The sequence below is a fragment of the Heterodontus francisci genome, chromosome 4 (genome assembly GCF_036365525.1).
Source record: "Heterodontus francisci isolate sHetFra1 chromosome 4, sHetFra1.hap1, whole genome shotgun sequence".
Taxonomy (NCBI): Eukaryota; Metazoa; Chordata; class Chondrichthyes; order Heterodontiformes; family Heterodontidae; genus Heterodontus; species Heterodontus francisci.
Window position 1 is genome coordinate 164,640,615 of NC_090374.1, and position 16,244 is coordinate 164,656,858.

General features: G+C 41.8%; 1 protein-coding gene across 8 annotated transcripts in view; it reads right to left on the reverse strand.

Moving 5' to 3' along the window:
* Positions 1-16,244, reverse strand: part of adgrl3.1 (adhesion G protein-coupled receptor L3.1) — a 713,955-nt gene that overhangs the window by 204,309 nt on the left and 493,402 nt on the right. For all 8 annotated transcript variants that reach the window (XM_068030477.1, XM_068030472.1, XM_068030479.1 and 5 more), the window contains one exon: positions 11,259-12,056. In XM_068030477.1, the coding sequence (XP_067886578.1) occupies positions 11,259-12,056 (798 nt within the window). The remainder of the gene's footprint in view (positions 1-11,258; positions 12,057-16,244) is intronic.

Below are 16,244 nucleotides of genomic sequence, written 5' to 3' on the forward strand. Positions count from 1 at the left end.
CAATTCAGGCACAGGGTGGGGGTGATGAGGGGAGATTGTACAAGAGTGAAGTTAATCTCTTCATTATTTGATGGAACTACAATGTTTGGTGCAGAGATTTCTAACCTTAGTGCCTTCTATAAACTCAGCAACAACTCTGAAGTGTTTTTCTTTGATTGTGGGAGGGGGATTGCAGTACTGACTTTGGAGAGTACAGATTAGTATAGACTTCAAAAATCACATTTAGCTTCAAAGAGTGTTTAGAATGGAGTCCTTGAAAGCAGCTCATTTTCAAATTTTGAATGCCATGATACCCAAGTCAAAACGGCAATGGGTCACATCCATAAATAAAGCTCTCCTCTAAGACTGTATGTCTTATCATACATAGAACTATGTGCTTTATCACAAGCCAACCTCCTTACAAGACTTTCAAGCATAGGGTGAATGTACGACAAGGCAATAAATAGGAATAAAAATATAACTGAAAAGGTTGACTACTTATTCCCACCAAGCAGGACTGCCAGTCCTGGAGTGAGAGACTTTTACATTTCTAGTATGCTTAAGTCAAAAAAGTAACAGCAAAGTCACCCAGACACTCCAATATATTGAATACTAATTTCAGCACAGCTGGAGCAAAAGTCTGATCACCTGTTGCCCTGCTAGGAAATAGTGGGAATGGAGCACAAATAACATTTAGTAAGAGGGATAAAGTGGAGACAATTCAGAGAGAGAATTCCAAGTTTTGAGAGACTCAGCAAGCTGAATTTGTTTCATTTGAGGAAAGAAGCGAAGGAGAAATTGGATCCAGGCATTAAAATGCTAAGAGGCATGGGAGGAATGCAAGCAGGTTGTTTAGCTTAGACTGTGAAAAGCACACTAGAGGCCACCAAGACTAAATCAACAAGCCCTACAAGAGACAAAATTTGTTCTTCTTCATGGCAGTGCAATAGAATCAGCAAAAGACCAACTCAACTTTTACTTTCAGATAATTTAATGTTGTGTAACTTAAATACTTTTAAAAGTATTTTTTCTTAAGAATGATCATTATAAAACAGAAGGAAGGTCTTCAGCCCATCAAGCCCTTTACCTCCATGGAACATGCGTAAGTTGCAGTATTGTAGATTCCCCCAAACAGGTTCAACCTCCTGAGGTAATGCTGCATTATCATCTAAAGAGAGGCTTGATAAATATGAGCTTCAGAAGAGAAGTAATGTTTTATAGTGCCAAGAATGAACAAAGCTGAACAAACAGGAACATAGGAACAGAAGTCAGTCATTCAGCCCCTTGAGCTTGTTCCGCCATTCAGTGAGATTGTGGCTTATCTATGTCCTAATTCCATTCACCCACTTTGGCTCCATATCCCTAATACCCTAGACTGGCAACAATCTGTTGATCCCAGTTTAAAATTATTAATTAAGAAAGCATCTACTGCTTTTTGTGGGAGTAAATTCTACACTTCTACCAACTTTTGTATGACAAAGTGTTTACTAATTTCTCTCCTGAATAACTTGTCTCTGATTTTACGATCATGTGCCTTTGTCTGAGATTCCCCCAGCAGCAGGAACATAAGAACATAAGAAACAGGAGCAGGAGTAGACCTATTGAACCTGTTTCACCATTCACTATGATCATGGCTGATCTTGGGCTTCAATTCCATTTTCCTGCCCGTCCCCCATATGCCTTGATTCCCTGAGAGACCGAAAATCTGTCTATCTCTATCGCAGCCTTATATATATTCAATGATGGAGCATCCATAACCCTCTGGGGCAGAGAATCCAAAGATTCACAACCCTTTGAGTGAAGAAATTTCTCTTCATCTCAGTCCTAAACGATTGGCTCTTTATTCTGAGGCTGTGGCCCCGTGTTCTTGATTCCCCACCCAGGGGAAACAAGGTCTCAGCTTCTATCCTGTCAAACCCCTTCAGAATCGTGTATGTTTCAATGAAATCACCTCTCATTACTCTAAATTCCAGAGAACATAGACCCAATTTACTCAGCCTCTTATCATAGGACAACACTCATACCAAGAACCAATCGAGTGAACCTTCGCTGTACTGTTTCCAATGTGAGTATATCCTTCCTTAAATATGGAGGCCAAAACTGCGCACAGTATTCCAGGCGTGGTTTCACCACAGCCCTGTAAACTGTAGCAAGAATTGTTTACTCTTGCACTCCCATCTCCTTGCAATAAAGGCCAACATGCCATTTGCTTTCCTAATTGCCTGCTGTTCCTGCATGTTAACTTTTTGTATTTCTTGAATGCGTACACCCAAGTCTCTCTGAACATAAACATTTACAAGTTTCACACCTATTAAAAATATTCTGCTTTTGTATTCTTACGACCAAAGTGAATAACTTCACACTTCACCACATTCTACTCCAACTGCCACCTTATTGCCCACTCAGTTAACCTGGCTATATCTCTTTGCAGCTGCCTTGTATCCTCCTCACAGCTGCATTCCCATCTAACTTTGTACCATCAGCAAACCTAAATACATTACTCTCTGTCTCTTCGTCTATGCCATTAATCTACTGTAAATAGCGGAGGTCCCAGCATTGATCTTTGCGGCACTCCACTAGTCACAGCCTGCCAACTTGAAAATGTTCCATTTAGCCCTTCTCTCTGCTTAACGAATCCTCTATCCATGCTAATATATTAACCCAATACCATGAGCCCTTATCTTGCCTATTAACTTTTTGTATGGCACCTTACTGAATGCCTTTTGAAAATCCAGGTGTACTACATCTATTGGTTCCCCTTTATCTGCCCTACTGTTACAGCCTCAAAACACACTAACATTTATCAAACAGGATTTCCTTTTTGTAAAACAATGTTGACTTGCTCCAATCATACTATGCCTTTCTAAGTGCATTGTTAAAACTTCCTTAATAATAGATTCCAGCACTTTCCTGATGACGGATGTCAGGCTAACTGGCCTGTAGTCCCGTTTTCTCTCTCCCTTCTTTCTTGAATAGCGGTGTTACATTTGTTAACTTCCAATCTGATGGGACCGTTCCAGAATCTAGGGAATTTTGGAAAATCAGAGCCAGCGCATCCACCATCTCTGCAGCTATCTCTTTTAGAACCCTAGGATGGAGGCCATCAGGTCCAGGGGATGTGTCAGATGTTAGTGCCTTGAGATTCTCCAGTACTTTTTCTCTTCTGATATTAATTACCTTAATTTCCTCGCTCTTATTAGCCCCTAGGTTACCCTCTATTTTGGGTATGTAACTTGTGTCTTCTACCGTGAATATAGGCACAAAATGTTTGTTCCATGTCTCTGACATTTCCTCATTTCCCCATGATAATTTCTTCTATCTCTGCTTCAAATGGATCAACATGTACTTCATCTGCTTTCTTCCTTTTTATATACTTGTAAAAGCTCTTCAATCTGTTTTTATATTCTTGGCTGGTTAACACTTGTATTTTATTTTTCCTCTTTTGATCCAATTTTTTGGTGGCCTTTTGCTGGTGTCTAAAACACTCCCAATCCTAATACTATCCTTAAGCTCCTTTGTAAGCCACAGATGGATCTTTCTCACTGAATTTTTATTTTTCAATTAAATGTATTTAATTTTTTTTTTGGAATTGTTTCTTTAAATGTTTCCCACTGTTTATTTACAATCACACCTTTTAGTCTATTTGCCAATCAACAGTAGCTAGCTCACCCTACATACCGACCAAAATGGCTTTGCTTAGGATTCTTGTTTGTGATTGGAGTATGTTGTTTTCAAATTTAATGTAGAATTCGATTGTATTATGAATAATATTTATCAGTAGATCTTTTACTATGACATTACTAATTAACCCTGCCTCATTGCACAATACTAGATCTAAAATAGCTTTATCCCTTGTTGCTTCCACACCATACTGCCTCAGAAAACTGTCACAAAAGCATTCTACAAACTCATCTTCCAGACCACCTTTGCCAATTTGCTTGGTCCAGTCTATATGAAGATTAAAGCCCCCACAACTATTACATTGCCTTTGCTACAATCTTCAATAATTTCTTGTTTAATGCTCCATCCAATGGTATAACTACTATTAGGGGCCCTAAAAATTACTCCCAGCAGCATTTTCTGACCCTTGCTGTTCCTAATCTCTACCCATACTGATTCTACTTCCTGATTTTCTGAACCAAGATCCTTTCTCACTAATGTCCTCATATCATCCTTTATTATTAGTGCTACCCCTCCTCCTTTTCCACTCTGCCCTGTCTTTTCAAAATGCTGTGTACTCTGAAATAATTATTTCCCAACCTTGGTTATCTTGTAACCATGTCTCTGTAATTGTGATTAGATCTAAACCATTTATCTCTATTTGTGCCACTAGTTCATCCATCTGGTGTGGATGCTCCACGCAGATAAAGTGACTTCAATTTTTGTTTTACTACTAATCCCTGGACTTTACTCTCTGATGCATTATAACCGTTAAACTCTCTGTCCCTTCCTGTCCCACTCAACTTGCCTTTACTTTTCTATTACCTCAATTTAATCTTTGGATTTCTAAGTCTTCCTTCTCCCGAACCCTCCTTCTTCTCTGTTAGTTTAAAGCCATGTTTCCCTAATGTGATCATTTTTGCTGTTGCACTCTTATGTTTGTATGCTCTGTCCCTTCCTGTCACACTTTGGTTACCATTACCCTACACTATTGCTTTGTTCTTTCTTTTGAACTTTCCAAACTTCCCCTCATGTGAACCCTGCCCCACCTCACCCATATTTAGTTAAAAGCCCTCTCTACAGCTCTACTTATACGACTCACCAGGACACTGGTCTCAGCACAGTTTAGTGAAGACCATCCCAATGGTACAGCTTCCTCTTTCCCCAGTACTGCTGCCAGTGCCCCATGAATTGAAAGCCATTTCTCCCACATCAATGTTTGAGTCATGTATTCATCTCTCTGATCTTATTTACCCTATGCCAATTTGCTCATGGCTCATACCTGCCTCACTTGCAGTCACACCCTCCTATCACTGACCACGAACTAAATCTGAAATATGTAACTTAAGGGGCATGACTGCCTCCTGGAACAAAGTGTCTAGGTAACATTCTTCCTTCCTGATCCATCGTACTGTCCAAATCTCGGACTCCAGCTCATCAACTCTGAGTCAAGATTCCTTGAGCTGCAGACATTTGCTGCAGATACTTACTGCTGATGTGGTTATTGTAGATCACACTACTGTCCACCAGCTCCCAAATTATGCAACTGCAACACATCACCTGCCTTGCCATCTTGTCTTTTAACTAATAAAGTTTCAAGTTTAGAAGTATTACTCAGCTGTTATCTGTAATTTTATTAAGAAGTTTAACTAGTTAAGCGACAAGTTTAATGCAATACTGATATCTCCCCAGTACCAGTTTAAACTCCTGCCCTGTTTAGAGGTACAAAATCTTGAACTCACTAACCAATCACCTACCTGGTCACCAGTACCAGCTACTGGAAGCAGAAAAAAAGGTATAAAAAGCAGCACCTCCCTAACCCCTCTGCACTGAATTCCCATCCGCACCAAACTCCCAAGTTAGTACTTATCCCTCGTCGCCTCCACTTGGCTGCCTCTCGCTCTACTCTATCAATTCCTTTAATCTTCCATACTGCAGGGAATACAAACCTAGTTTATGTAATCTCTCCTCATAATTTCATCCTTGGAGCTCTGGTAACCCTGGTGATTCTGCGCTGCACTCCTTCCAAGGCCAATATATCCTAAGTGCTTAGAACTGAATACAGTACTCCAGATGTGGTCTAACCAGGGTTTTATATAGCTATAGCAAACCTTCCATCCCTTTTATTCTAGCCTTCTAGATATAAAGGATTACATTCAATCATCCGTTTTGATTTTGCTTTGTACCTGACTGCCACAATTTAATGATCTGTACGTGGACCCCTAAATCTCTTCAGGCCTCCACTGTTCCTAGATTTTCACTATTTCGGAAATACCTAGATCTATCCTTTTTTGTAAGGTATAGAACCCAATGTGTTGCTGGGGCAACATAGGAGTCGTCTGTGAAAATAGCTGTCAGAGTTTGCCTGCAAGATCGGATTAATATTGCACAATTACTATTTGGGGATAAGGGAGAAATTTAAGAATTTTAATTTTCAGAATCTTGGAGGTCTGCCTGCTGTCGGTTCCCTCACGTAGGAGAATGAAGTGGCTTGGAAGAACCCATGATACTTTAAATTGCACAAGGTCTATGGAGGGAGCAGGTTAAATGGGTTGAACAGCTTCCTCTTGTTTCATACTTGACATCATCATAAAATCTTACAGGAAAGAAGGAGGCCATACAGACCATCTTGCTTGTGCCAGCTCTTTGAAAAAGCCAGTTAGTTCTACCCCATTGCTCTTTCCCCTCACCCTGCAAGTTTTTCCTTTTCAAGCATATATCCCATTCTCTTTTGAAAGTTACCAATGAATCTGCTTCTACCATCCTTTCAGGCAGTGCATTCCAGATCATAACAATTCGAAAAAACAAACCTCTCCCCACTGGTTCCTGAAATCTGTTTCCTCTGGCGACCACCCTTCCTACTAGGGGGAACAGCTTCTGCTTATTTTCTCTATCTTACTTTACGTCATGAGGATAAAAATTTTCTTCATCTTGAAATGTTAGCACAGCAAGTTGTGTGAAAGTAAAACCAGAAAATGCAGGGGCAGTATCTGGGCACAGAAATGACTTGTTATGATGTTTCGGGTATGCAGTATTCATCAGAACTTCGAGTGAAGGATATACACCCATAACCTGCCTTTCCACTCCACTGAAACTGAGTGACTTACTATGCATTTCCAGCATTTCTGTTTTTATTTATTATTTCCAGCATTCACAGTTTTTCCTTTGATCAAGTTATCAGAATTCTGCTGGCCTCTATGATTATCTTGTGTAATGTGAGGGATATTTTACTTGTTAAGACAAAACTCAATAGAGAGAGGCCAGAATTGTGCAGCACTGCTGCCCAAAACTAATGCATATCCGAGAAAAAAATTGCAAGATTCCTATTTTCTCAGTTTACCACCAGCGGCACTAAAGTAGGACAACTCTTCATTAGCTTTTCAATTTAAATCAAATGGACAGAAGGAACTATGAATTTAGGATCCAAATTATTTTTTTTTAATAGAATTGGGGGAAAACAAACAGAGAAGATAAAATTCTGCAGGTTGATTAATATGATGCATGGTGTTCCCTTTTGTCTTTCAACTCAGACAGGCACAGAATAAGTTAATGAGCAAGGTGCACGGCTACTGATACAGGCTTCATTGCAGCTGAGTTCGAGGCTAACACCCTGAAGAATTCTTCCAGCAAGTTATTGTGCGAAGCAATACAAGTTGTCTACCGTTTACAGTTCACCTGCAGCAAACAATTTATACCAGTTGCGACAAACTGAAAACTGCATGTAGTACAATTACTTAGAGCTGTGAAGCCTCAGGGAACATAAGGATTGAAAAAAACAAAGCAATTAAGCTGGTCAAAGAACGCCATTGATTCTGTTACATTTTCTGGGTTACTTTTACAATTCATAATCACAGTCTATTAGGATACCACGAAAATTTTCATCCACAGAGAAAACGTGAAAAAAAGACTTTATTGCAATTAAAGCCCCTGTTGGATTTTATCTCCAGGTGCAAACTGATTTATGGAGATTTGACAAAAAGAATGAAACTAATTTTTTTCATTGCGAATCATGTGGTAAAATAATCATATTTCTTTTGCTTTTTTAAAAAAACTCTTTCCTTTTGCTTAGTCACAGCATACTTAGTCAACTTCTAACATTAGTAATGCAACACTTCAACCATCAGCTTTGTTCAGTTGGTAGCATTATCTGAACGGCTATAAACTGAGAGAGGGGATTATGCAACGAGACCTGGGTGTTCTCATACACAGGTCGCTGAAGGTAAGCATGTAGATCCAACAGGCGGTAAAAAAGGCAAATTACTTCACCCAGAGACTGGTGAACCTGTGGAATTCGCTACCACAGAAAGCAGTTGACGCCAAAACATTGTATGTTTTCAAGAAGGAGTTAGATATAGCTCTTGGGTTTAAAGGGATCAAAGGATATGGGGCGAAAGTGGGGACAGGTTACTGAGTTGGATGATCAGCCATGATCATATCGAATGGCGGAACAGACTCGAAGGGCCAAATGCTCCTATTTTCTATGTTTCTATCCCGACTCCAGAAAAGCATGCAGATTCTGCTCCAGCTGCAGTCGATGGGGGCTGATGTCAAGGAGGATCTTCAAGAGGTGAAGAGCCAGCAGGCCTCGCGCTTTGCTACAGAGGCCTCCGAGAACATCTTCCGATCCAGACTCCGCTCGGTGGAGTAGGATGAGAAGCGCTCGCCTTTCTTCTTCCAAAAGGTACTGAGAGCTCTGTGATCAGCAGCCTGAGGAAGAAGATGGCTCAGTATCATCACAGCCTGACATACTAAGGATCAGCAAATCCTTTTACGCTGGTCTTTACGACGTGAAACCCACAGACAGCATTTCCTCCCAGTCTTTCCTGTCCTTGATCATGCAGGTCTTAAGATGAAAGTATGCAGGAGAGTCTGGAGAAATTGTGAACTCTGGACGAGCTGACAAAGGCCATCAGGTCCTTCGAGACGAGAAGAACTCCCAGAAGCGGTGGCTTACCAATCAAGTTGTATTCGACTCTGTGGGACTGCATCGGCCCAGACCTGCTGGAAGTGTACATGTGTATACTTCTGGATGGCAGCATGCTACAATCCATGAGGAAAGGCATCACCACCCTCATCTACAAGCAGAAGGGGGAGAGGGAGGAAATCAATAATTGGCGGCCTATTTAACTGCTTAATGTGGACTACAAAATTCTGTCCAAGGTCATCACCAACCGGGTCACGTCTGCTCTGGAGTTGGTGATTCACCCTGATCAGACCTGCACTGTACCTGGCAGGAAGATCTCTGATAGCTTTGCACAACTCAGGGATACGATTGCCTATGTGCAGGATAGGGGGGTGGACACCTGCCTCATCAGCCTGGACAAGGAGATGCCTTTGACAGAATATCACATACCCACATGATGGGCGCGCTGTCCAAAATGGCTGTTGAGGAAGGAATCTGCAATTGGACCTAACTGCTCTACACAAACATCAGTAGCGCAATTTCAATCATAAGCTGGGAATTCAGAAGTTTTCCAATCAAATCGGGAGTCAGGCAGGGCTGAACTCTCTTCCCTGTCTTGTTCGTGTGCTGTATCGAGCCTTTTGTCGAATCCATCAAAAGGAACGCAGGCATAAGAAGGGTGACAATCCCAGGCAGTGGAGACACTCAGGTCAAAGCCTCCCAGTACGTGGAAGACATCTTCTGCTCAGATCTGCTGTCGGTTTGTAAACTGATGAGTGTCTGCGTCCAGTTTGAACTGGCCTTGGGAGCCAAAGTAAATGGCAGAAAGTGCAAGGCCATGTACTTTGGGAACTGAGCCGACTGATCTTTTGTCCCCTTCACCGTCAGGTCAGACTACCTGAAGGCGCTGGAGCCAGGGCGTGTACCAAAAACTAGAAGGAGCATACAGCCATGGTGAAACAAAAACTGGACATGTGGGAGCGACACTCCCTCTCCATTGCAGGTAAGAACCTGGCCATTAGGTGAGAGGCACTCATGGGGCAGGTCTAGCCCAGACCCCACTCCTGCACCGTGTGGTCACCGAAGCCATCTTCCACTTTATCTGGGGATTGAAAATAGACCATGTTTGCAGGGACACGATGTACAAACCTCTAGATAAAGGGGGAAAGATACTTAATCTCACTGTCATCCTGATGGCCACCTTTGTGTGCGGCTGCATCAAGCCAAGTGTCACTATGTGCTGAAGTTCGCTCTGTCCCTTGTGTTGTGAAGGATGGGCCTGGCCACATTGCCTCTGAACGCTGCATGCAGTCGGATCGTGCCATAGCGCCTGTCCCTCGTGAAAAAGTTTATACAGAGGAACACCTTTGGCTACAAGTCCATCAGGCAGTGGTTCACACTTAACATCCTCGGGGCCCTGCAGTAAAAGGAGATGTGGATCCTGTTGGATGGCTCCCCGAGCAGGCTGTCAAGCTTATTTGGCAGAACGCCTCTTCGCCAGAACTTTCAAACAAGCACCAAGACATAGCTTGGCTGGTGGTGAGAAGGGCCCTCACTGTCAGATCCTTCCTGCACGCCTGGAATCTCACTGTCTCTGCACACTGTCCTCAAGATAGCTGCGGTGGGTAAGAGACCGTCGCCCACCTCCTTCTAGAATGTGCCTTTGCAAAGCAAGTCTGGAAAGAGATGCAGTGGTTTTTGTCGAGGTTCATCCCGAGCAGCTCTAACGCAGGATTCAGTGCTCTACTGGCCGTTCCCAGGGACACACACTGAGATAAACATCAACTGCTGCTGGAGGACCATCAACTCAATGGAAGATGTTCTTTGGTCTGCCCGAAACTTGCTGGTCTTCCAGTGCAAAGAGTTGTCCACAACTGAGTGTTGCAGACTGGCACATTCCAAGGTCCAGGACTATGTGCTGAGGGACGCAATAGAACTTGGGGCAACTGCAGCAAAAGCTTAACGGGGCAAGGCCCTCCTGCCATAGTATACTGAGGGGCTGAAAACTGTGTAAATCCCCTTGGGCTGTAAGCACCAGAGAATGTTTGACATAAATGTAAATGTACATTGTAAATATAACCTGTAATGGCAAGTGTAGTGAGACACCTCATGTACTGTATTGAAAAAAACTGATCTGTATTCCACTTTATGTAATGTTAAATTTGAACTGTTATGTAATCTGTTTTTATGAATTTTATGAATGAAGTATATTTTTGGAAAGATAATAATTAACTGGCCATTTGTTGATTTGCTGTTTATTGGACTTGGCGGTGTTTAAAATTGGCTGCCAGAATTGCTTTCATAACAGTTACTATAATTTAAAGTAATCTATTGGTTGCAGAGTACTTTGCACAGCCAGAAAACATGGTAAGGCATTACGTAAGTGCAAGTTCTGGCTCATTGGTCTCTTCTTAAAGATTTGTGTTAACGAAACAATTGGAACCTTAGATAAGACATTTCTCAAGAAACAGGAGGTCAGCATTCAGCAGGTTTGAAGATTTTAGAAAGGTATCTAACTCCAAATCACAGGGAAGGTTGTGCTAAAATTTTACATTTTAATTGCATTCGCTTGTTCAAACCCAGAGAGGGAGAGTGGATTTTAAATGTCCAGTTTACTCAATCAAGAGAAACTTGAGAAGCTTTTGCATAAAAAAGTTATTTATGTCCCACATAATGGAGAACAGAGTCAAAGTAGGATCAGGCAAACACCACATACCTTTTTCATTGAGTGGACCAAACTCCAGTGAATACTTCAGAACATGGTAATTGTTCCACACGTACAGTTTATGGTCTCGGGGGTTGTAATCCACTGCTGCAATGTACTGGTAGGAGTTAGGGAATGAGACTTCAAGATTCCCATCCATGCTCAGCTCAGTGTTATAGATGTAATCTATCTTATTCCCAGTGGCTTCATTGTCATCATCTTCATACACTGATTTCACCACATACAGAATCCCACAAATCATAAAAGCGTTTGAAGCTGACCTCTTATCATAAGCAGTATTCCAAGTGCCTTCAATTCTCAATGTATAAGGATTTAATTGGCTAATCACTATTTTGCCATTGTTCTGTTCTGTTGCATAGATGACCCACAAACCATTTTCATCCACTGCAAGGTCAATATCCGACTTCCCTCCCCACCGGTATGGTGAAGTGTCATGGTAATTGGCATTGGCTATGATGGCTTCACCACTCTTGATTCTAGTCCTGAGATCAAACTTCACAATATTTCTCGTACGCTCTTTATTAAAGAATAATGCTCCATCGTACACTACGAACCCTGTTCCATCCACTCTGTGAGGAAGTTTGTAGGTGATGGTTGGTCGTCCTGCAATAAAATCCCCCATTGAAGAGTATTCAGTTAACGTATCTGTTCTATATGGGGTCCAAGGCATATAGTAGACCTTGTCAGAAGCTTGAAGTGGATCTTTGCACCAGGCTCCTGACTGGTGATCAGACTCAAACAGGTGGTCCATTTGATAAACTGCTTTAAGTGTTCCAGGGCATAAGAAAACTGTGGAAACAGAAGATAAGACAGACATGTTAAAATCCCATTAGGCAGCTCACTTTGGCTCAATCAATGGATTTTTGTTCCAAATTTTCTTGAGGATCTTCCAAATAATTTAAATCCAAAGATTTTCTTCACTTAAAATTACAAACTATATACATATATACACATCCATATATGAATAAAAATCTGAAATTCTCAAATACTGATGAGAATTTCCATAACATTGAATAAATTATTTTTGATAGCTAGAAACTGAAAAAAAAGGCCTTTTAAAAAAAATAAAATAGGAGTAGTGGTTTTGGGTTTTCACTGCTATTACCAGTTCATTACAAATATCTATTAATTTGCTTTGAAATAAAAGTTATAGTTTAATAACAATTTAAATATCAGCTATCACTAAATGGATGCAAAGAACAAAAACAAAATGAAAGAGGCATGATATGGGTAGGTTATTTCTGGGCAGGAAGAAAAGCAGGGAAACATTAGAGTCTTCTATGATCTGAGCTCTTCTAATGAAGCAGAAAAGGTATATGTTGTGAAATAAAATGTGCATGTCCTGTTAGCAAGCAGCAGGATGGAGGACGGTTCACCTAAACTTTGTTAAACAAACCTCTACGCAACAAAAACAGGAGCAAAGTACTTGCATACAAATGTTAATAAGGTAACTGCATAACAGTGATTGTAAGTGTTTAATTTCCAAGGTATTTTATTACCTTTCTGTTCCACTTCTACTTAGGCATTGGGAAAGGGAAGAAAGAAATGAAGGAGAAAAGAGAACAGATTAATGGTAATCAACAGTGTGACATTACTGTAAAAAACATTAAAGGTGAGAGAAAGTGGGCAGTTTGGGGAATCTATCCATCATTACTGGAACAATTAGATATAATTATTTTGTAAAACTTGGTGAGAAACAACAAAGCAATACTCAAGCAAGACAGTTTTCCTTTAAAATGGTTGACAGGACACCAGTTTAACAACACTAGTTGGATAATCAACACAATATTGACAAAATGCGAGGCAACATACGATGTTCTGACACCATTTTAACTCTTCAACTCAATTGACACGGACGATCCAGTGAAGTCATCTCTGTTTGGCTCGCTTATAGTTGCTGGATATCAGTTTTGACCATTTTAGCCCAGGTAAATAGACAACTATTTGCCAAGCCTGAACATGAGAAGCCCAGAACCAACTTATGTCTACAAAAGCTCTCAGACCTGAAAGCAATGCCCAAATGATTTGACTGTTGTGGATCTCAGCACATCAGCAGAGAATTAAAATTCCAAGGAGTGCAGCTAGACTACCAGGTTACTGACACAGCTGGTTCAATCATCAGTGGGCGTATGACCCAAGGAGAGATCCAGGTTGCAAACAAGGAATTGCCATATAAAACTATTTTATCAAAGCTTTAAAATATATGACACGTTTCTGACACAAATCCCTTAGTTTATGTTTTATTTTTAATGTGGGTCGATGGCAAAATGGGGAAGGGGGCGCAGTTGGTGGGTGAGAGAGAGATTGCTGTAAAACTATAAGGAGTCCAATCGACCATTATGTGTACAACTTACTACACATAAATGAAAGAGCTTCAGGGTTGGTCTGATAAGGCAGTCATTAAAAATATGGTTTGTTGGGCAGACTCAGACAGGATGAGGTTTCTTTTCAGCACACATGGCTATAATCCTCTAGTTCAGCAGAGTAAGGATTAACCTCAGCATTGGGGATCTGAGCTATGGCTTTTAAACTGTATCCAAGCAATCTCTGTAGTTTGCAGAATGAGCATGCTCCTGGACTATCTTGTAATACAACAGCTTCATACAAATTAGTTTTAAAATTTCTGCTCCCAAATGAATTTGCAACGTTGGGTGTGCAGATAAAGAAACAAATCATTTCCAAAAATGCATTTGACAGGCTTTAATTTAATTCTTCAATCCCCACATTGCTCCCTCACAGAAGATTCTTGGATGGTTCAGTTGTACTCATTCAAATATTTCTAAATATTCCAACCCCGACTTATGTCTAACAATTAAAAGGGAAGGAACTTAAAAGCTGCATAGGTTCTTTCTTTGGAAGCAAAATTAATTAAGGGCACAATATTATTAAATACATTTTGCCCGACTAAATTTCCATATTAGAAATGATAAAATACATTCCCTTTCTATCCGGAACCTTTTACCTCAACACAACTGCATTTGTGCAGTTGAGGTGCAAAGGTATGTCACGTGCAGCCTTCTCAAGGCCCATTTTCCATACTGCTAATCAGCCCCAAGGAGATGTACTTAAGTGGGGTGAATTTAAGGCACTGGCCAGGATTTTACACTTGCAACGGGGGTCTCGAGGATGAAAAGCGTGACACCAGGAACCCTGCATCACCTCTTCTCCAGAAGGCCCGCAAAATCTACTGCCAATCAGGCACTTAAGTAGACAGCAGCAGGCCTCCACAGTATCAAGAATCCCATCGCTGGAGGTCATGCCCTCAGACTGCTGCCAGTTCTTCCACTGAGCAATGCCACCTATTACGAACATGTGAAGAAGGGGTCTCAGGCTCCCTTCTCACCCCTTTCCTGGTTTGGCCTTAACAGGGTTTTACCTTTTAAAACAGTGTCCTTAGCTTCACCTCAGTGAGTCCTTGTTCACTGCTTTCTAATTGTAATTGTAAACAAACCAATCAGACAGGCTTTCTTAGGTTTGAACAGGAAAGATTTAAGTTTATTAACCTTAACACTCTAACTCAGTTAAAATTACTGAAAATACGTGACACAACCACGCTAGCATGCAAATGCAATAAACACACACGCAAATAGAAAGAGGAGGATAAAGAGTTAAAGGGGAAGGGTTTGGAGTAGTAAATGGAATTCGTTACTGCCTTTGGTCTGGATCCAAAGACCTTGATTGGAGTTAAGTCTTGCAGTTCTCATTGGGGTTCAGTGCACACTTTCAAACTTGTTTCACTGGTACCAGAGGGCTGAAGCTGTCCTCTTAAGCTGCTTCCGTGGATCCCTGGAACTTTGCTGGAGAGAGATAGAGAGAGAGCGGTGCTTTCTTCTTGAAGTTCAATTGCAGTCTGCCCTTTCTGTGTGGCACAATTCAAAACGTCCCCAGGTTGGCCAGCAAGCTAATCATGTGACCAACTCTGCTTGAAACAGCAATGTCTGCGAGGATTGTTGATATCAAAAGTTCTCTAGTCATATTCAGTGGGGGTGGGTGGAGTGCTGACTCTTACACAGACAATGGCTCTCAATGTCTTTTGATCACCACTATCGGCAAAACTCATCTCGCTCATTGAAACAGGGAGCACTCCCATTGTCTCTCTATTCAACTGGCTCTTAGAATGCAAATGTGCAGTTATATTTTCAGCTGTTCAGCTCTGTGGTCTTTTTAAACAAGTTATGTTCAATGTTCAGTAAAAGTTCAAATAGTGTTCCATGTGACGAAATTGACATGTTCCCATTTGGCCACTGTGGTTTCAATTAAACGTCACAAAGGCAGTGGCTGCTACCAGCAGAGCACCTATTGGAGGCCAAGGAGCGACACTAGACCCAGGCCACAGGTATGTCAGGGCGGGAGAGGTCTCGCGGGGTAGGTGTCGTGGGGGAGGGGCTGTAGAGATGCCGGTAGCAAGGGCAGGGGCGTGGTACTGAGCAGTTCCTCCCTCCCTCCCAACGTTGGGTCCCTCATTCAGGCACTAAGTGCCTTTTAACGGGGGGCCCCACCTCCCCCTCCCCCTCCCCCCGGGAGCTGGAAAGCAGCCTGCATGGTTCTTCATGCCGCCATTCTTGTGCGGCGACAGGGCCGCTCGCCGCATGGCTAATTATGGCAGGATGAGGCCATAATTGGGGGTTAATTGCCAAGCTAAGGGGCACAATTGGAAGCAGGGCAGGAAGGCCATTCACAAGCCTTCTCTCCCTGGACTAAATTTTGGCAGAGGCGGGATATTGGTCAAAGCTCCTCTCCACCCCAAGAACCCCACTGCCATCCCCCCTGCCGATTTTATGCTCTCCCCGCCTCCAAACCCACCACGGGGAAGAGCATAAATTCCCCTACTGTGTCATTCAAACTATGCTTCTTGTCATTCCATGAATGAATCTGTTTCTAGCTATCAGCTTCCCTAACCCCACTTAATACAATCATTGTTGCATTTATTCCTGAGCTATTGCCTATTCTATCCCCATCACATCCCAAGATTATTAT